This window comes from Lepidothrix coronata, unplaced genomic scaffold (assembly GCF_001604755.1).
Source record: "Lepidothrix coronata isolate B3197 unplaced genomic scaffold, Lepidothrix_coronata-1.0 Scaffold127, whole genome shotgun sequence".
Lineage (NCBI taxonomy): Eukaryota > Metazoa > Chordata > Aves > Passeriformes > Pipridae > Lepidothrix > Lepidothrix coronata.
Genome location: NW_016690307.1, coordinates 1564049 through 1585999, shown reverse-complemented (window position 1 = coordinate 1585999; position 21951 = coordinate 1564049). Strand labels below are relative to the sequence as shown.

Below are 21951 nucleotides of genomic sequence, written 5' to 3'. Positions count from 1 at the left end.
TAATTAGTTATTGTTATTAAAGTAGCTATGCTCCCCATTGGCCAAATTTAATTAAAACCTCTGCTTTTCTGAAGCTATCAACTGTTTGTCCTCCACGTAGGGTACACCATAAAGGGAGGTAAAACACGTCAGAATGTGTCCAGATGATAGCTTAATAGTCCTTTGTACAGGAATAGCTTTTATGACTGCAAGAGCGTATCAGGCTTTATATATATTACATATATATAAAATTCTGGGCAGGAAAAGATTGAAAATTACTACATAAATTGTAAGGTGGAACTTGTGACATTCAGACTCTGAACTGCAGCAATGTATGGTCACAAGGGAGATAAAATCCTATGTCAGGTTTGGGCTGCTCAAGAGCACCATTAGGTCAACTAAGTATAAGACAAGTCTTTCTGTTTGAGTTGTCATTATCAAAGCAAAAATGTAAGTCAAGGACTAGTCTTGTCCTGCAGTTCTACAGATCATAATGTTCTCTGAATTCCACGGATGATTCTATTGAAGATAAGTGGTAACACAGCCATTGCCTGTTTTTCAACAGAAACTAGAAACATGGCTTTCTACCTGGAAAGGAACAGATCTATTATCAGAATAATCTAACAGCACAGTTGGGAATTGTCAGACTGCAGCAATCCTCTCAATGCTGCAATGTCAGAGGACAGTTATCTGGCTTGCCCAGATAACTTTCCAGGGCAGTACAATGACACATTCATAATTATATGTGATTCCAATCTGACAAGCAGACATACATAACTACAAGAAGACAAAAAGACTAATGAAGTGAACACTGCTCTAGCTCCATTTGGCATCACTGCCTTTAGTCACAAACCTGTTCTGATGCAAGTTATGACCATCATAGAACATTTACTAGTTCCTGTGAACTGCTAATGATAATAGACCAAAAATCTGTAATTTGTAGATACCTCAGGACACAGAAAAGCCACAGGAAACGTGCTAATAAAGTCTATTCCTGATTAGCTAATCTTCTCACTGTGACGCTACGCTTAAGCATTTTATGTCAACTGTGTGCTAGATTGAAAAAGGCAGTAACATATACAATCAGTGCTCTGATCCTTCTCGGATTATTAAGTATTTCCCATGAACCTGGGCAGATAACAAAAAGGAAATAGATTAATTATTCAGACAGACTGTAAAAATGAAAGCCTTGACCCAAGCCTAAATCTGAAATAATGCATATGAAGCTCTACTGTCTTGAACATTCAGTGTATGCAATTCTTCAGTCTCTGTTCTTTCAGACAGGACTAAGATTGCATATGCGCAAACAAAAATTTTTGTGGTAAATATCTCTAGGCCTGTATTTCTGAGAACCTCTTCTATTGCATCTCAGACCAAGCAATAACAGTACTTCTTGCAACAGCCTTTCACAAGAAGGGTTCCAGTAAAGAGCTGGCGCAAACATGAGCAAGGCAAGATCTGAATGAAAGTAACCTGGGAGACAATATCCATCTAACAATATAACCTGTTCTATCCTCTATCTCAGCATAGACCTCTAACATCTCTTGATAACAGATGCACATGCAAAGAGCAGAGAATGACATCATACTCCCAGAAAACACCACATCTGCTGCAAGAAGCTGACAATGAAATTATGGCAAACAGATACTTGTTCCACTGATGAGACTAGTAGCGACAAAATTGCTAGTGATCTTGGACTACTTATATATAAATATCTCTTTTTAAAAATCTAATGATAATCCTTCAATTTTCAAGGAAACTGACCATCCCACAGGAAACTGACTTTTTATACAATTTAAAAGGCTAAGACTGTTTCACAACCTAATTTCGACACTGCATTTGAAAAAAGAAAAAAAAAAAACAAAACCAAAACAACCTAAAAAAACCAGGCTTCTCTAAAAATCATACCTCTAAATCTGAATTCTTCCTCCTCTTTTTATTTTGTTTACAGGGAACAAAGCTGGTAAAATTGTCCTGTGGCACTAGCTGATGTGCTGACAAGATGAGTAACGGAAGCATCTCAACTTGAGTAATTTTGTATTTGAAGAATCACACAAAACCTGGAGTGTAAGCTGTATCTTTTATCTACTTCTACAGTGATAGCTATATCTATCTTGGAGGGTAGGAAGGTTCTGCAGAGAGATCTGGACAGGCTGGATCAATGGGCCAAGACCAATGATATGAAGTGATAAGGTGAAGTGCCAGGTCCTGCATGTGGGTCACAACAATCCCTGTAGTGCTACAGGCTTGGGAAAGAGTGACTGGAAAGCTGCCCATCGAAAGGGACCTGGGGGTGCTGGTCAACAGCAGCTGAACATGAGACAGCAGTGTGCCCAGGTGGTCAAGAAGGCCAGTGGTATCCTGGCCTTTATCAGGAATAGTGTGGCCAGCAGGACCAGGGCAGTGATGGTCCCCCTGTACTTGACACTGGTGAGGCCGCACCTCAAGTGTCCAGATCTGGGCTCCTCACTACAAGAAAGACATTGAAGTGCTGGAGTGAGTCCAGAGAAGGGCAGCAAAGTTGCTGAAGGGTCTAGAAAGTAATTCCTATGAGGAGTGGATGAGGGAGCTGGGGTTGTTTAGCCTGGAGAAAAGGATGGTCAGGGGAGACCTTATCACTCTCTACAACCACCTGAAAGGAGGTTGTAGCCAGGTGGGGGTTGGTTTCTCCTAGGCAACAAGCAACAGGACAAGAGGACATGGTCTCAAGCTGTGCCAGAAGAGGTTCAGGCTGGATATCAAACAGAATTTCTTCATAGAAACAGTTGGTAAGAATTAGAATGGACTGCCCAGGGAGGTGGTGGAGCCACCATCCCTGGAAATGTTTAAGAAATGACTGGATGCAGAACTTAGTGCCATGGTCTAGTTGACAATGTGGTTTTCAGTCAAAGGTTGGACTCGATGATCTAGAAGGACTTTTCCAACCTATATGATTCTATAATTCTCATATTCACTATTTACTATGCATGAAGGAATTAAAGCATTCTGAATTGAACAAGGGAGATTATGCTGACAAAACCCTAATGACCACACAACTAATTTACTGGGGATTATGCCAAACAAAAATAAGAGCTAATATCTGAGAAATCTGAGGTACATGAATGCGTGAGAAGGAGATACAGTTTTCTCTACGGGAAATGAATCATCTACTTTTTATAAGCCTCATGATACTCAGGCAGTGCAAATATTTATCTACTGCATTGGTAGCACAGTGGTGTAACAAGTCGGACAACTATTTGCAGGCTGTTCCTATATATAAAAATCTATCATTAAGTTACATTGCCAAACAACATGTTTAGAATTCTTTTTTTAAAAAATCCCACTACTCAGAAAATACTAATTTGACTTCTAGGACACCTCTTCACAAAATGACTTAGAAACAGTCATTTCTAAATATCCTTCTGTTGATTTTTTTTTTATTCCTGTATATGCGTGTTCGCCCTTTAGGCACATCTTTAACACTGAGGGATCTTCCCAGCATCACAAGAACCTTAGGTGACATTTTGATTCAAGTGAGCTAAACTATAAAAGGTAATATTGTGCCTTTAGCAAGAAAATTAAGACAGATAGATCTCCTGACTTCAAAATTTAGTTATTTTAAGCATACAGCAGCCAACCAGGGCAACATGTATTTCCTGCATATATGTTTATATGCTTTATCAGAGTATCTTAACACCACAGAAAACAATCTATCGACTATGCAATGTGAATAGCATCTTAAATCGTGTATTCTTCATTGCAATTTCTCTGTGTAGAGCCACTGACTGACTGACTACATAATTAACATTACTCAGAAGAAAGAAAAACTTTTATCTCACTAAAACTTGCTGTGGTTTATTTATTAAGACGCAGGTGACCACATGTTTCAGACTACTCCTTCTCACACATTGTTTTTTAGGCATGTTGTGACACTTCACTGTTACAAATACCAGTTCTTAAAAATGGTAACTTACCTCAGAGGTCTGCCTCTGGGCCTCTCAGCAAAAGGCTAAAACTTCAACCAACAGGAGCACTAAAATGTGAAGTGAAAGGAAAATAAAACTAAGAATTGTTATTCCCATATATCGATCAAAGTAAGAGGGTTGAATGCATTCATAGAGCCTTAGGAACTATAGTTCCTCTTAAAATATATAACCTGTCTAACAGCTTTATGTCTCCATGACAGCAGCACTGAAAAGATTACTTATGGGAAACTCAGTCTTTGTTACAGAACCGTACATATTAGACGTTTAAAAAGTCCAGCAAGAAAAGCCCTTTAAGATTTTAAAAACAAAGATCAGATTACAGTTTTTGTCCTATTCATTTAATGTGGTTTTTTCCAATAAGGTGACAGTGGTTTAGAGTAAGTAGATCAAATTCAGTGGCTCCCAATGTTTATGTTCTAAAAAACCTAAGCTTTCTTATACTGCTAAAGGATGCCTAAGAACAATCCATAAAAACAGTATCCTACACTGGTCCAGCATATTATTTGTCTTGCTATAAACAATAACAACATCTTGAAACACACGATCACAAAATTACACTTTTTTATAGCCCAGATGTATTTCAAACCTTCCTATATGCAAACCAAGAGCTCTCCAGCCAGCTGTCTTCAATTCTGTATCACAGCAGCTACTTGCAGTCAGTGTTCCCTGTGCCTGGCAGGCATCATACATGCTCTGCATACCCGTAGGCAGCGGCTCTGAACACAGGCACACAGCAATCATGCTAATTCCTGGAACGATCAGATGATTGCACCTATGCTAATCACCTACCATGAGGACTTTGTAACAACCCCTCTGGATACGGGCAGCATCAGAACCAAATTGCCATGAGTAGAACTAATTCAGCTGTGCCTTGTATAAAGCACTGAGTGAACACGTGCACTTTGATCCACCTACGGGGTGGAATGGATCTACAGGATAAAGTCTCCTTTCAACCACAGAAGAAAGTATTAAGCAAGTGATCCAAACCACTAAAGACTATTTCTTAAACAGAAGCTTGGATCCAGAATCCAGTCCCAAAATTCCTATATTCAGAGATCCTTCAAACACTTAATAATGCCCTTTTTAAATGCCTGAGCAACAGCATCTCAACTAAAACAATATTAAAGATAAACCACAGAAATCAAACAGAATTACAGAATTGATGGAAAAGACCTTTAAAGTTATAAAACAATTAAGAGCACTGTAATTCCACTTCCTACTTGTTTGCACAAGCCACATCACAACTTCAAATGTGATATTAGAAGGGGATATTATTAATCTTTGCCTAACTGATCTAAGAACAGAAGCAATTTTGTTGGGTTTAACAGAAACTAGTATCTATAAATACTAACATAATCACGTATTATTTATGTTGAAATAGCATCCTGACTTTCACAGGAAAATAAACAGGAAGGGAAAAAATGTATCTTCCACCCTCACTTTGCCCCTAAAGGTATTTCCTCTAGGAAACCATGGTAATGACAGCATCTGTTCCTAAATCAAATAAGGTAAAAAAAAAAAATTAAACTCCACCCCAGGTACCTGTGGAGTTGAGATTTTAGTTTTTGGCGTTGTTTGTACTAAAGAGCTACTGTGGCTCCCCTCTGCCTTCAATTCTGAAGAAATGTTAATGTCCTGGGTGTAACAGAAGGCTGTACAAACACTGCGATACCGCACTGCTACCTTGACATTCTGGCAGATGACATTTAACAAAATTAGTTATTCAGCTTACCAGAAATGGACTTTTGTTTTCAACAGCTGAACTAAAATTAGTCCAAAAGTCATCTATAATGAGTCTGTATCTATTAATTTTGAGATATTTAACACAAACATACTTGTTGCAAAAATACTGCATTCTTTCTAGCACCATAACAGAAAAACAGAAAGACCCCTTTCTTTTTCTCTTCGCACATCTTTCTTGCTCACTTTTTCTTCTAATTCTTGTTGGTGTTCTGCATGCCCTTTGAAGCATCTCACCTCTGTGATTATACACCTACAAAGTTAAAATTTAAAGCTTCAACTCAAAAAAAAAAAAAATCCGGGATTAAGTTTGACTCTACTTCTACTAAACAAACTTTATGCACCACCACAGAAACAAAACTCTCAAGAAAACAAATGTTTTGGAGGCAGGGCAATGGATATTACCTTGAAGATACTTAATGGACTTTGAAGACAGGAGTACGGAAGCAAAAGTGAAGAGGTTTCACATTTTCACTTTCCCCTAGTGGAAGAGCAAGTTATGACAACATGAACGTCATCTAAGGCTTGTCTTATATATATTATGCAATTGCAATGAAGCAAGAAAACAACCACCCACTCAAGCAGCAGCTCAGGAAGAACAGCATGTGGTTTTCAGGAACGATGCTGCATCTCAAGAGACACCTCTCTAAGAGGTGAGGGTGCTTTTCAGAGTGGCACTTACAGCGCCACAGAGATCGGTACTGCGGACTCAAACCTTCCGGCCTAGAAGTTCAGCTTCGCCGAGTTTCGCTACCTGCGGGACGGCGGGTGAAGGGCGATGCCCCGAGCCCCGCAGCAGCACCGGGCAGCGCGCCCGTGTCCCGGCGCAGGGAGCAGAGCCGCACCCGGGGCACGTTCCACGAGAGGAAGCGGCCGCAGGCGCCTGTAGCCCTGCCCTGCCCCGCAGCCCCAGCCCCACATGGCTCTCACTGGATAAGGTTGGTGGGCCGAGAGCGCAAAGCCCGCTGCAAATGGGCCGGCACACAGCCGAGAGACGTGGGCCGAACCCGGCCCCTCCTCACCTGCAGCGGCGGCGCTTCCGCACCCCGAGCCCCGAGTCCCCAGCCCGCGGCGGCCACGCCCGCTCCAGCCGGACACGCCCGCCCCGCCCCGGAGCGCAGGCGCAGAGCCCTCCGCCCCTCCCGCCCACCCCGCGTCCCGGGCAGGCGGGCGGGAGGGTCGAGGCCCAGTGTGGCTCCGGGTCGGGGCCGCGCAATGCCCGATGCTCGGCACCGCGGGCGGGCCGGCGGCCCGGGCGGCCCCTGCCCTTGTGTGCCCCCGCGCCCGGGCAGGGCCGCGGGGCGGAGCGGCTCCTCCGGAGGCGGGGGGCGGTGCTGGCGGCGGCGATGGCGACGCTCATGGCGGTGCTGGCGCGGCCCTTCCGCCGTGGTCCTGCCGGCCTAGGGCTGCGGCTCCGACGGGAGGCGACGGACGGCCCGTGGGGCCGGGGCCGGACGTGGAGCGAGGTAGCCGGCGTGCCCCTCGGGGCGGGGGGGCGCGACCGCTCCCAGGGGCTTCTTGGAACGGGCTGCCATGAAGGCGGTGGAGTCACCGCCCCTGGGGGTGTTTAAGAAAAGACTGGACGCGGCACTTCGTGCCATGGTCCCGTTGACATGGTGGTGTTCGGTCATGGGTTGGACTCGATGATCTCAGAGGTCTTTGCCGACCTGATCGATCCTGTGATTCTCACAGGCTCTGCCGCCGCTCGCCCCCGCGGGGCCGCTCCGCCGCGGGTGGGGATGCGGGAGGAGGCGGCAGTGGGGAGGCTCCGGCATCGCGGGGCGTAGCGAAGGGCTGGTTTGGTTTCGCAAAAGCTGGGAGCCCTCTGCTCGTTTGAAGAACACTAGTGCGCTTTTTTTGCTTCTTATCTTGTATTTGTTCCGTATCTATGGTTTATTTTCAGTCTAGCGCTGTGGTCGTTTTAAAGCGTAATCATGAGTTTCTGTTGAATATACTTAAAATACCCTCTTGATGAACTGTTTTGTCTTATGAAGGTTTTTTAACATTTAAACGTTTTTTCTTTGCTCAAAATCTGAAATATAACCGGTGCTACAGACAAAAAAAAAATTAAACTCAGAACGATAATGTTAATGTCTATCTTATGATCCCATACAGGTGCTTAGAAAAAGCCTTCACAGGGGGCTTGTGCTTTCAACAGGGTCCTTTTTGGCTTATGAAGCTCATAAGGTGACTTTTGGCTTTGCTGAGGTTCATGCAAGCTTCAAAGGTAATATTTTCAAATTTTGAAGTATATAGGATACTCTCATGTGAAAGTTAAAATTTTTAGTGCAAGAATTATAGAGAAAAATGGTGTAATGCTTTTTGATTTTCTCTATTAAGACTGCATGCAATGTGATTTAATGGCAGGATGCTTTTGAATCGTTTATGGGTAGCCTTGTAGCAGTTTTTAACAAGTGCTTTCAGCTGTCACTGAAAGCAGATTTAGTAGCTTATCCTGACAGGGATGGAACACATGTACAAGGTGTATGATACCTAACTTGCTCCCCAAGCTTTAAATAAATCATACTGAAAAGTTCACTTAGGAACACAGACCAAAGCTTATTTGATTTCTAGAAATTTTAGTTAGTTTAGATTTTCAGTATGAAAAAGTGTGATTCCCATTTTATCTAGTTGAGCAATACTGAGATTGCATCTCAAAGAGAGTTGAGAAATGCCTTGTATTTTTGTGACACTTCAAAATCCTGCTTTCCCTACCAGAAAACAATATAACAAGTGATAAAATATCCTTTTCAAATTTGAATAAGGATAGTTTCACTGCTGGAAGAACAGTAACAACATCTTAAAAGAGGATATTGTTACAGACTTAGAACTCATCTATCACATGGTAAATTAAGGATTTTGAGAGTAAGCCTAGCTGAATAGAGAATGAGCCTGACTGGCTATAGGCATACTGTGTTGATGCTTATAGAAATAAAAATTCAGACAATTAATTTTTGAGCAAATAAGGAACTGTCTCATTTTCTATAACAGAAGAAGTGTCAGTGAATAGATTTGAGATAGCCACTTGGTACACAAAGAAGAAATAGTAATAACAAGGAATAAGGAATTCCTCATTTCTCATGAGGAACATAAATAACACTGTGTAGTCACCTCTAGTCTTTTCAGTGCTCCCTCTTGAATCTGGCATTTACATTGCCAAGAAAAGCAATGGTAATGGGCTTTCTTTGCAAAACAAGTAATAGATAAGGTGAAAATATGGGTAAAATAGAAATACCTGAAAAAATACTCCAAAACAACAAAAGTATAATAATTTGCATAAAAACACCTCGTGGGAAATGTGTTCAGAGTTTTGAGCATTTAGTCATTAGATATGTTAGTAGTGTTAAGGTCAACAAGCAAACATAACAGTTTACTGAAGATAATACTGAAGATGTACCATGAAGCTCATTTTAAACACTAAGATCTAAAGTCCAGGTAGACCGTTAGCTTATCTTTGAAAGATAAGGCAGCAAGGTTAAAAATTATCTAGATTTATAGTCTAGGATCTTTTTAAACTGAAGAGCAGGCTGCTGTGTTTAATAACCTTTAATGTTTTCCTTCTTCTGTTAAGGAAAACTCTGCTGCCGCTAATTGTGTCTACCCTATTTACTAGGTAACGTCAAAAAGGAAAGCTTATAAACACAATTAATTTTTATGAAGGAGCTTAGAGCTTATGTTTTGTTAAGCATCCAAGCTGTCTTGCTGAAAGCTGTTGTAGTTGCATTAGAGAGGCACTCATCCTAGTTGAGCATTGTACATGTTGCTTATTCGATCCTGCTGTACCTGTAAGTTGTTTGGAATGAGCTATATCATTTTCAGCTAGGTTGTCTTGCTCTAAAATATTTTGTTTATGCTATAATGTGCTAATTACCTGTAATTTTTTTTCTGTTTCCCCAATTTTAATTTCTTCTGAAGTGGAAGAAGTGATAGAACAAGCAGACTACCTGTACGGGAGTGGAGAAACTGAAAAACTGTATCAGTTGCTGGTTCAGCATAAAAATAGGTACTTTGTTACATTGAGACATTACTGTGACTTTTCGGTGCTCTTCTGTATCAGTTTTTCAACAAATATGCTCTCTGTAATATGCTGGAGAACCTTGCTTTCACCCTTATATAAGTAGGAAAGGATTCCTAATCTTTTCCCTCCTACTGGAAAAATGAATAAAGAAAGAACTGGTAACTGTAGAAGATGAGAGTTAACCCTTAAGTTTTTCAGTCCTGCAAAGGAGAGGTTTTTGCTTGTTTGCTTTGTTACTCAAATTTTAAATAATTTTCAAATTACTGCAAAAACTCATAATGTGGCTATGCATTAGTAAAGGATCAAGGTACCTAGAATTCAGGTGTTGAAAATTTTTGAGTCACTGTTTCATTTCTTTTTCACTGCTGACCTGCTATTCTTTCTGTTTTCATTTGTCTAATGTTAGGATTTGAGTCTGAACAAAAAAGGCCCTTGCTCATGTAGTTATGTCTTATGTGCAAAAAATATTGAGTGAACTGGGATAAGCTGTTCAAAGAAAAAGCAGAAAAGGGATTGCAAACTTAAGAGTCCATTCCCTTGGAGGAGACAAAACATCTCGCTCCAAAAACATTTTGGTTCTTTTCAGTAGTTTGCAGATCCTGGGTCTGTTTTTTTTTCCCTTATTTCTTTTTTCCTCCCTTGTTCTTGCCAGGGGTGCAAGTGTAAAACCTGTGAAATTAAATGAAGTTCCCAGCCTGTAAGGGACAGCATATCATAAGCGAGGTGTAAGCTTGTTACTAGGTGTATAACAACACTAATTATTCTCTGAGGAGTAATGATTCCAGTAGCAGTACTTAAGATTTTTGTGACTTAGCTGAAAAATGAGCCTTCTAGGTCCGTGTTACTCTGTTGAATAGAGCAGGACTGCTGTGCTGCAAGAGCAGTGACTCACTGTTACTTCAGATAAGAATAGAAAACTGATACTCTGAGTTTAGCAATAATTCTTATATTCTTTTAAATACTTTTAGTTTCTGGTAGTTTTGACTTCGGTGTTCTGGGGCTGGAGGTTTATAGCCACACAAATAAGACCTAAACACTCTAAATTTAAGTCTCTATTAAAATGGAAAGCCAAAATTAAAATGGTTGTACTCTAAAAGTGCAAGCAGCGTTTCATAACAATGTGAACAAAATGAAATTTTAGATCCTTTATCTTTGGCTATAACCTACCATATCATTTGATAAACTGATATAAATAAATACATAGACATAAAGTTTTTGTGCTGGTGGTGTGGCTAATCTGCGTTTTTTCACTGTTGTTCTAGGAAGAATTTAATTATTTAAGTATAATTATAGGAAAAAGATTGATAGTGTTTTAAATATTCCGAGTAAACATCAATAGAAATCAGTGGAATGTTGGAAAAAATACCATCTAGCTAAGAACAGAGTAGTCCTCTTTTCCTTCCGGTGTGTTGAGTGGTACCATTATTTTTTTTTATCTTTTTTGTTTTTTGAGAAAACAAAGACCTTTCCTACAGATCTATTTGCTTTGCAGACCAGAATGGCAGAACAGAAGTATTGTCAGACAGTCTGTAATGGTGGGCTTTCCTTTTCTATTTCTTATCTTGCGGTTGTATATAGCATAGCAGGACAGATGACAATGACATAAGACAATGTTGTCTTATCACCCACTTGAGATACATTTTGATAGACTGGTTTAAGACCTTTGCTGGCTTTGTTTCCATTATTGCTTTAAAATGTTAGCGTTTCTCTTCCAAACTAGTGATGATGCGGAGTTGTTGTGGCGGCTGGCACGGGCATCACGAGATCTAGCTCAGCTTAGTAGTACTTCTGCAGAGGAGAAGAAACAACTGACTTATGACTCCTTTGAGTATGCAAAAAAGGCTCTTGAAAAAAACGAATCAAATTCTGCAGCGCACAAGGTGAGCCATGCAAAATAACTGAAATCTTGGTTGTTGATTTCTGCTAGTAGAAACTGGAAATGTCACTGTGCTGTTAGCAAACTTCAGCATAATTTAACTTTTCAGCTGAGAATGAATGAGACTTCTGATTCTCCCTAACTTTTTTGGAAGATCTGAGTTCAGACTTCTCCAGCTAAATTTCCTCTATACAGGAAACAGAAACTGGTTAAATGTATGCAGGACCATGGAGAGAGGTGTGACTGATGAGGTTTATTACAGCAGATGTAATCAGCTACTCCTCCTCTGATGTAGCCTTAAAAATGTTGTACATGTCCCACATTCAGCATGCTATTTCTGTATTCTGTAGGGCTTCACTAGAAATACTTCAGGCCCTGACTTTGTTCTGCTTTTTTTTTGGTGCTGCTTCTCTCACGGGCAAAGTATAGTCACTTGTGTTGACATCTAGGATCAGAAGAGGACATTTATTCCCTTACACATGCAGACCAGCAGGTCACACTGATGCTGCCTCAGCTGTTCACAATAAATACTTCTTGCTTGTTTATCATTTGTGGTGGTGGCAGCCCTTCTGGTTGCAGGTTTTTAAAAATGTACTATCAATAGCTATAGTGCTGTATTAAATGTTTTATTTTTGTTATTTGAATTACAGTGGTATGGAATTTGCCTCAGTGATGTTGGAGACTATGAAGGAATCAAGACTAAAATTGGAAATGCTATTGTTATCAAGGAGCATTTTCAGGTAATGCAAAGAGTTTTTTGCATATGACAGCATCAATGTATAGATTGTGTGACAGCTGGTAACTAATTTTTGGCAAAATATTGAAAGCGTACTTCTGTTTATATCTCTAGTGACACTTTGTTTTTTGTGTTCTTGTGACATATGCCTCAGAAATGCTGGGGAAACAAGGAGTACAAATTATCCCCTGCAGTAAACCAAATCCCTTTAGAAGGGAGTCTTGAAATAGCTGAAGTGCTTTAGACACCTCTTAGGACTAGATAAAATGTAACAGTGATATTGAGAAATGGCTCTGTGGCCGTCCTTTGAATTGTGGATTATGTAGTGGTAAAGGACAAATACTGGAAAAGATAAGGGACTACTAATTTTATATCACCAGAGATTATATCAAAATCTGAACACACAAAGTCTCATATGCAACTTTTAATGACCTACTAAGCAGAAGTGCTTAGAATCTGTCAGTGTTGTCAGTTTTTTGGAGGTGAGCTGATGTAGTTATGTACTGAATAAATAATATATTGCCTTGAAATTCTACACCTGATGAGGCTGGTTTAATTAACAGCAGGATAACAAGTCTACTTTTTAAATGTATTTTAATCCACATATGTCAGAACAACTTCTTATATCCTGTATTGGTTTTTTTCTCCCCTCAACAGAGAGCCATTGAACTAAATCCAAAAGATGCTACAACAATTCATCTTATAGGGATTTGGTAAGGCATATTTTCAAACAAAATTTAGCATTTGGCAAAGAAAAATGCCAGAATATAAAATATCTTACATTAATTGCTTGTAATAATTTAGTGACTTGTAATTGATGCAAACATGAAAACCTATTAAACAGGTATGGAACATCATGCCTTGAAAAAGTCTGGCTGTTAAGCAGTTCAAAAAGATGAAAAATACTTGTTCATTTAATTTATTTGTATGGAACTATTAAAAACTCGATTTGCAGACATTAAGTTTGCTTCATAGAATCCATAGCAGGCATCAGCAATTCTGAGTGCTGCTCATTTTGGTTTACTGGTGTGAATGGAGTCAACTCAACACTGAATTTCTGTTGAATTCCAGGGATAACTGCAACTTAAAACAGTCTGTGAAAAACAGTGAGATGTGTTCCTAAAATACTTCTCTTGTTATCTGTCATGATACGGTATTTTCAAAGTTATATTAATAAATGGATTTATAAATTCATATATATTAACAAAAAATCTTTGAAATTTAATTTCCTGCTCAGTGAAATTGGTACTTAAAATTACTGTTACATAGCAGGCAAAGGGACTGGAAATACAACTTTCCATACAAACCAGGGCATTCTGTGGAAGTGGTGTGATGGAAAGCAGTATTTTTTATGTGCTGGTGAGAGACTCCAGACAGCGCTTTTGGTTATTTGTTTCAAAAAGACCAAAGCTATTACACTGTTTTACAGGAAATCTCTGCTGTGAGATTGAAAATAAAGAAAGCCAATATATTTGCAGTTTAAAAAAAATACTAAAAACCACAGTTACTTTCTGTACGGATTTTTTTGACTCTTGAGTATCAGAAAACTACAATCTGCTGCTCCAAAGTTTTTTATTAGTGTACAAACTTACTTTGGTTTTTCAGCATCCACCACTCATTCCCATATGATGCAACAATTGCAATAGTCCAAATATCTAAACAAAAGCATATACTGCCAACTGACTGAGCCTCAAGGTCCGTTTTGAGATAGGAAGCTTGTTCTGGAAAGTACTTAAGACATTGTTCCTAAGGAAAATTAGAAAACATGATAAGAAATGTGAGATTATTGCTGCTTTTGGCTCTAAAATATTCCCATGTTGTATGTTTAAATATACTCAATACTGAATCCCAGAGCATCTTCATCTGAAACTGGCATTTGGTATCAGCCAATTCTTGAATATTTATTAATTTTTCACCTCCTCTAGAGTGCTCTATTTTACATAGTGTAATTGTAAACTCATTGTGGGAGGCTACTAAACTGAATGTTTAAGCGTTGTTTAATGTTTACATCTGGAATGTTCTGTGGACTTGAAATGCTTCACAGATGTTTTCACCAATAAGTAGGTGACTGATCGATTACCTGTGTTATTTAGTAGATAGGAAAACAGTGTAGCATGACCTAGCCTAGAACACAGTGGTTTGATTCTTGGATTTATTTTCATTCTTATAGATCAGAGTCTTTCAGGAATGTACTGCAGATCTGCTTTATATTAATAATTGAAAAAAGCAAAGTAGTGTTGAGGTAAGGCAATGACATTACTCAGTTGTGCCATTTTTACAAATATATTAGAACAAAATACACACATTAAAATCATTAAAGCTCAAAAGCTGTCTCATGCTTAGTAAATGTGTCCGGTTTTACCTAATGTAATTAGTTCCCAGTAAAAGACACATCAAAACTTCTTTAGTAGCAGTTTTGGACATCCTGCTATTTTCTTGTACAGACATAAGATCATGGTTTTAGAACTTGCAGTGTGTCTGGAGTTTTGACTCTTGAAAACAACACTTATGACATCCAGTTTTTATGTTCAACAACAATTATGAGAGTATTTCGCAAAAACAAGAGAAATATGGGAAGGGTAGATATAAATGTTTCTTTTTCCTTCAGGTGTTACTCCTTTGCTGAAATGCCATGGTACCAAAGAAAAATTGCTGCAACGCTGTTTGCCACACCACCAACCTCCACGTTTCAAGAGGTACAGTAGGAAAATGTTTCATAGATTATTATTTTCCCCACAAAGCTGTTGATATACTTTTACTTATTTTCCTGTCAAAGCTGACCTCTGCTTATGGAATAAGCATGGACTTGGGAGTTTACAACTATCAATAATAAAATAAGAATAGAACAGGAGGGTGAGGGATAACTAAAAACTTAAAAACCTTTTAATTTTTTTCAGCTGTAGCACACACAGAATAGTGAAAATTATTCCATGTAGATTATGCAGCAGAAAATAACAAGCTGTATGTAACTTAGTTTGAATTTACTGTTGTGATCTGTTGCAGATAACCGTCTGTACTAGTGCAGTGCTGATGATTTATATGGTGCTGTTATACCATGTATTTATTTGATAGGACTATTAGAATTTGTCCCTTTAAATGCTAAAAAGCAACAGGTTGCTTTGTTACTTAACATCAGCAAATACCCTCTCATTCCTTGGCCACAAAGGGTGGGGTTTTTTAAGTTGAAAATAATTTTTTCACTCTTTGCTATGAAAATTCCTGCTGTCATACGCCCTAAAACATACTGTCCAGATATTTATCTTCTAGGGTGTCTAAAACAGCGTGCATCTTATTTAAACACCTGTACATATATAGAAACTTGAAAATTGAATCGGTAATAGGAAAGTTTGCTGCAGCTGTTACAATCTCTGGTTGTTTAGATCAACTAATAACTGTTTTGTTCTTTTATGGTGGGGGGGCAGGAGTCACTAGGAAGTAATCGTAGAAGACTGCTTGCTGTTACACAGAAAGCAATTTAAGGTCTGATTGAAAAAGAAATAAAACTTTTTAATGGAATGTCAAGCTTGTAAGTTTTGCTGAAAATCACTCTCAGAAGAATACAAAACATCAACCAGGATTTCAAATACTGCAAAATGATGCCAGCCCCAGCATCAAGTTCTGTAGCACTTAAAGTGGCTGAAGAAGCAAACTTATACTGGAAGGATTTCTGCAGTTTCAGTACAAAATATGTTTTGTATATACATCCATACTTTTAAGTTCTCTGAGAGTGTTTTCCCCCCAACTAGTACCATTAGGAAGAGGTAGAGTTGGACTGAAATTTCGTATGTGCAGGATGGGAAACTGATTGCAAAATATGTGGATTTCAGAAATGTTTATCCTCATGTAAGAGGGTGCTAACTAGTGTTCTGTGGGAGTTAGTTCTCTCTCTGAAGCATTTGTTAACATTAATGTCCTAAATCATAAGATTCATTTCATCTGTTGAATTTATACATAAGAAGCGTATGGGGAAAACTGCAGATGTGCTGGATGGTACAAATAAAATGTGAAATTATCTTGACAAGTTAAACTGGAAATACACAATCTGGTTTGCTGGGGACAAAAAGGTGGTACTGTACTTAATGGAAGAAGTGGTTAGGGGGATATTTTGGATAAGTACGAGTTCTGCTGAAATAATGTCAAATCTAATTGTACATTGAATGAGAAGCATCATAGGATGTTGAATTATTAAAAATAAGATCACAGACAGGAAGTCCTTATCCAGCTATTTTAAGCATGCACGTAAGGCTTTAGTTTGTGTTTCGTTTATTCTCCATTTTAAGGAAGACAACTCTGTCTTTTACAGGCGCTACGTTACTTTCACATGGCAGAGGAAGGTAATATTTCAAGCTTGTTTTGACTGAAAAGTATCTTTTGTGAATGACAACTTGCAGTAAACCTCTAGTTTTCGGTATCACCTTAATAGCTGTAGCTATTAATAGCCAGGTAAACCAAACAGTACAGTATGATCAGCTGATAAATGTATCAGCCTGGTGCACCAGTCAGCACACTGGACTGTTAGGCTGGCACATTTCTTCAGAGATACTCAAAGTATGCTACACACTTTCTATCATCACTTACAGTGTAATGTGAAGGTTTTTTCAGAATAAGTATTAAAGTGAAATTTGTACCTTCCTAAGTAACAAAGTGCTCTTCCCCAAGGAATTCAACTGGAGTGCAGGAGAAAGAAGAAATCAAAAAAAAGAGAATTCTATGTTACTTTTCTCAAAATTTAGTTCTCTGTATTCTAAATAGAACAACAGAAAAAGCACACTTTTTATTATTTCAGAAGTGATTAGGATCAGAGTGCCAATCTAACTGGCAGTAAAACTGTCCACATGATGTAGAAGAAAATATGAAGCTACTGTTTCTCCAAGAGTGAAGTCGAAAGCAAAACTGACTAGCTGAAAGATAAAGGAAGACAAGGAAAGACAGTGTTTTACGAAAGACTTGCACATAGTTAAACCAGTGAAGTTTAAAGGAAAAGCTCATTGTGTCCTGAGTGTCCCATAAGGCATCTGTGAGCTGGAACACTGAACTTTGTCTCAAAATTTGCCTTTAAAACACCTCCATATGTTTTGAATCCTGATCTTAGGTCCAGCAGCAGAAAAAGCCTGCATTTATAAGTATGGACTGTAGGCAAGATTAGCCTTTAATAATGATTGATAGCCAAGCTTGCTTAGTAAATAGCTTTAAATCTCTACTTAAAAAATGTTGAATGTGGGTACAAATAATTTTAAGTTTTCTTCTGTGCAACAAAAGCTAAACTGGTATCTTTATGTGCTAGGAAATGTACCCTTTTTTCCTTTGTCTATACTTGCTCAGCTGGTTGCATTGCCTGTTGTACCTGCTAGGTCCAAAAAAGCCCAAAATCTCCAAAACAAAGCTGTTACACATTAAGCTCACTGCTTTGCTCTTTGTGAGGAATCTAGTTTCATTTAGTAACTAACAAGCTTCTAGTTAATATACTTGTATATAAGACCAAAATCTAGTAAGTGAAAGTTTTACATTGGCTTCCTTCTGATCCAAAGCCAAAAGACTATATGTGTTTTCTGAAATAAGTATCAAAGGGCTTTGATAATACGCTACTCGTTCTCATGTAAAGCTTTTCTCCTGTCTATGCAGCTGATCCAAATTTCTACAGCAAAAATTTGCTCTTTTTGGGGAAGACATACTTGAAGTTAAACAATAAAAAGATGGCTCTTCTCTGGTTAAGCAAAGCAAAGGAGTATCCTGCACAGACAGAAGAGGACAAACAGGTAGGAAGAACTGTAATAGTACATGTATTGTAACCAACATGTGACATCATGGCAGTGAAATGTTTTATAAAGTTAACTCAGATGAAATTGTAGTTCAGCACCTATTATTCAGAATCATATCAGCACCAAAAAACTCCAGTATGTAGCTAATCACCCCTGAACACAGTGGTTGGAAATATTCTGTTTATTTACTGTAGAGAACTGTTACATTTCCTTCTCCATGATGTTTTTGTAGTGCTAACAACAACCGAGCCTTAGCTGTGTTGCTGAAGTTCAGGCAGGCCCTCGGGCTAGCCTCTGTCTCTGTGAGCAAATTGACTTTTTGTATGCCTAAAACTGGAAAGGTAGGTTTTGGAAGAGCTAAAAATCACATGAACGTGAGGAAGAAAAAAAACCCCACATATATGTGAAAAACTTAATACTGCAGTCCATTCCAAGCCCTTAGGGACAGATTCAGATGGTCTGAATTGACACAAATGGAGGTAATGTATCTTTGACAGCAAACCTCCAATGCATGGTGGCATCAGGCACTTAATTACCCTTTGGAACTGCTCAGAAGGATCCTGGTTTGGATGGGTAGGCATCTACTTCCTACCTAAACATATACAGAGTACTAACTCATTGCTAATTGTTTTTTCTTATGGTTGATTGACCTCTAATTTGTTAAGCATTAAGCTACAGTGTGAGATGCTTTAACTGTTACAAAAATCATCCATATGGGTTGTGACATTCTAATATCCTAATTGTTAGAAATACTTTGGTAGGATTTTGCATTTCACACCTCAGAAAAAACACTACTGAGGTAGTCTTACAAAATCCCTCTGTAGATTTGCTGGTAAGGCTCAAACTGTTTCTTCCAAAAGTGAGCTCCTTTAATAACACCTGTCAGAAATACGAGTATTAAGTTCCTCCACTGCCTTGTAAAATGTATAGGAATTTAATAGCCTAAAGTAGTAGTGGTCTCAGGTGTGTATGAAATTGGTCAATTCTTTTGACAGTTACTAGTAGCTAGAGGCACAGGTGAAACCAGTGATCCCAAAAGCTTGCCTTTTTTTAAGAACCACAGAAAAGGAATAGTCAGGAGTGAATTCTGTGCTGTAGCCAAGTTGTTAAACCATTTATCTGCTGCAGCCAGTCATGGCCTCCTGGTACAAACATCCATTTCCTGATCTCCTAGAGGGGTGCAGAGCTGCTGAACTGAGAGAGGTGGTATTCTCTCCATTCTCTGGGTGAATGTGTAAAGTGCAAAATTCATTGGGAGCTAGACTTGGTAGTCCAGTATGAAGGAAAGTGGCCTGTGCAAAGAAATTTGAATTCTTGTCTCAGCATAACTAGGTTTTCTGAACATTTGTTACTACAGATACTCAGAGTTATCTGGCTTATGTTGTCTGCACTGCTTGCTCTGTCAGGAGAAGTTTGTTGAGTTGGAGGGTCTTTTTGTGGTTTGGGGGGCGGGGGGTGGTGGTGCTGGGATTTTTTAGTTTTTTTGAGTTTGTTGGGGGGAGTTTAATATAAATGTTAGAGGTCATAATAAAATCGTATCAGATTTTACCCAGAACCTCTAGGCAAAGGGAACCTCAGAAACTGTCTTCTCACACTCTCTTACCTGCTGTCCAGAATCTTGAAAACTCTGGGTTGGTTGAGTATGGTCAGAGGTAGGACAACTCCTTACATTGCTACTATTGGACTACAGCAAATAAAGAGCTAATTATCTGTATCCAACACAAATAAACTTACTATATATAGAATGAATTACACTGAAGACACTGGCTTAAGTGGTTTTATTCTTATTCATTTAAGTATTGAGCACCTTGAACTACAGATGAAAAATGACTAGTCCTAGGAGGATTCTGAATATACAGAACTGTGGTGAAGTGTTTGAGTGCTTGTGTGGCAATTTTGCTAGAAGAGCCTGTAACTACTTGGCACTCTTTTGTTACCTTTTATTTCTTTCAGGTACAGAAAGAAGCTTTGGAGCTGCTTAATTCTATATAAGAAGAAACAAGATAATGGGAATTCAGTGCCTCAGGTTTGAGCAGCGTAGGAAAAAGGCCCCAAATACTACTTTGGTTTATTGAAGCTGTTAATAAAAGTATGGCCCAGACCTTCTATCTCCATATCATTTCAATTACGGTGTCAACTAGAAGATGTTTCCTTATGTGATCATCTCTGCTGATTTGTATGGGAATGAAGGGCTTTATGGACAACCAAGGAATATATAGGATATATTAGAGGGAAAAGGCTGGGAGAGGGGTTGCACAGGTTTTTAATTAAGTTTTTTACACTCTTACACTACAAGTTGTGTATGAGGAATAATAAGAAACATGATTAGCATAAGTTTAAAAAAGGAGGGACAGGGCTGTGACAATTTTAATTCTGCAATTTTTTCTAGAGCATTTTGCTGTGGGGTTCAGTGGTCTTCAAGAGTAATAGATGTTGACATTATTACCTGCTCTTAAAGATTTCTCTTTAAGCCTGCACCATCTTAATTCCAATACTCTTAAATGCTAGTGTTTGCAAAAAGTGCTGTGGTAAAACAAAAAACAAACAAACAAAAAAACCCCCACAGGTAGGGAACATCAAAGAAAATTTATGGGTGATATCAGCAGTGATCTGTGAAATATGACTACTTACTTTTCTAAAGGCTGTGAATTCTGATGATTTTGTGGCTGTAAATGTTTGCTGGGTACACACAATTTCCCCTAGACTGACAACAGGAGGAATACACACTCCCAGTACATTAGAAAGGAACTGCTATGTGGAAGCATATGGACTTCTGTTTCTAAAGATAAAATTTTCTACTTGGTCTTGCTACCATTTTAGCAGGAATTTTCACCAGCAATATAAAGTAACCTAAGTTACATATCCAGCATAGAAAACATTTACAGACTTTCCAGACAGTATATTTGGATTACCCAAGAGAAAAAGAGGACCAAATAATGAAAAGATGGTAGGCAATCAATTACATGTGGTATTGTCAGTAGAACAATCTAGATCAAATTGACTATAAATACCTAATGTTTGCTTTACTAGAAAATCTATAGGGGGAATATGAAGAACAGCATAGTTGCTAAGACTCACAAACCAAGCCTGGTCTAAGTCAGTAGTAAAAATTAACAGCTGAGAGAGAATCTGAGGCTTTAATTCTAGCCTCAGATTATGAAACTAGTTAAAACAGGGGGTTTGTCCACTAAAGTAATTAAGTAATTTAAAGTAATTTTCTATTACTATTTTCTATTATAAATATTATAAATATTTATAATATTTTCTATTAGTAGAGCATCAAAATGAAGTCTTCAGTGTGGCAGCATCTCAGGGTGGATGATGTGTTTAGGAGAATTTTCTGCATTCATGTACTACAAAACCATTTGCCATACACAGATTTGCCTCCAGTAGCTTTGTGGCACAGGCACCTTACTTAGGTGCCTTTTCTGCTGCTGCACAAAGAGGAAGGATATCCAGGTACTGAGTAACAACTGTTGAGTGTGTAGTGAAAACCAGCTGAGTTGCAGGAAGAAAGGAACCAACAAAACCCATGAACTACACAGTAGCTCCTTCAAGTAGCGTTACCTCAATGGTTCCCTTGTCTGAGCTCCAGCCTTTGCTGTCTTCCCTCTCTTCAGTCTTACTCACTCCCCCCAAGTAGAGGTGAATTATGGGGAATTCAAATGGGAAAAGAAAATATTACAGTGTAGTATTACTGAAATTCCCTGAAAGTTTAAGTTACCTGTACACACATGCACATGAGTATATTAATTGTTGTGCTTTTTTTTCCTTCAGAGCCATGCTTTCAGTCAGTCCCTTGGCACCAATTCACAATCATACATGTACAGAAGGCTACTGGGTTTGTTATTTTTCTTGCTTACTAACCCTTACCCACA

At 38.7% G+C, this 21951-nt stretch overlaps 2 protein-coding genes across 5 annotated transcripts in view; one reads left to right on the top strand and one right to left on the bottom strand.

The window, feature by feature from the left end:
* CPNE3 (copine 3) overlaps window positions 1-6770 on the bottom strand; it is a 28482-nt gene extending 21712 nt beyond the window's left edge. Inside the window, exons 1-3 of one of the 3 annotated variants that reach the window (XM_017826486.1) lie at window positions 6707-6768; window positions 6090-6165; window positions 3933-3991 (exon numbers count right to left, since the gene is read on the bottom strand). The gene's annotated coding sequence lies outside the window, so the exon portion shown is untranslated. Of the gene's footprint in view, window positions 1-3932; window positions 3992-4530; window positions 4550-6089; window positions 6166-6706 lie in introns of those variants that run through there. The other 2 variants (XM_017826487.1, XM_017826488.1) reach the window with 2 other exon arrangements.
* A 116-nt stretch (window positions 6771-6886) lies between these two features.
* On the top strand, window positions 6887-20225 carry RMDN1 (regulator of microtubule dynamics 1). 2 transcript variants are annotated; one of them, XM_017826477.1, is made up of 11 exons: window positions 6887-6916; window positions 7077-7150; window positions 7800-7911; window positions 9600-9687; window positions 11423-11582; window positions 12229-12318; window positions 12972-13027; window positions 14923-15010; window positions 16618-16648; window positions 17937-18070; window positions 20027-20225. In XM_017826477.1, exons 1-11 carry the CDS (start codon window positions 6907-6909, stop codon window positions 20063-20065), a joined length of 882 nt encoding a protein of 293 aa, XP_017681966.1. In that variant the 5' UTR covers window positions 6887-6906; the 3' UTR covers window positions 20066-20225. The 2 variants fall into 2 exon arrangements, with proteins under 2 accessions (XP_017681966.1, XP_017681965.1); XM_017826476.1 differs by lacking the exon at window positions 6887-6916 and having other exon boundaries at window positions 7017-7150.
* The last annotated feature ends 1726 nt before the right edge of the window (window positions 20226-21951 follow it).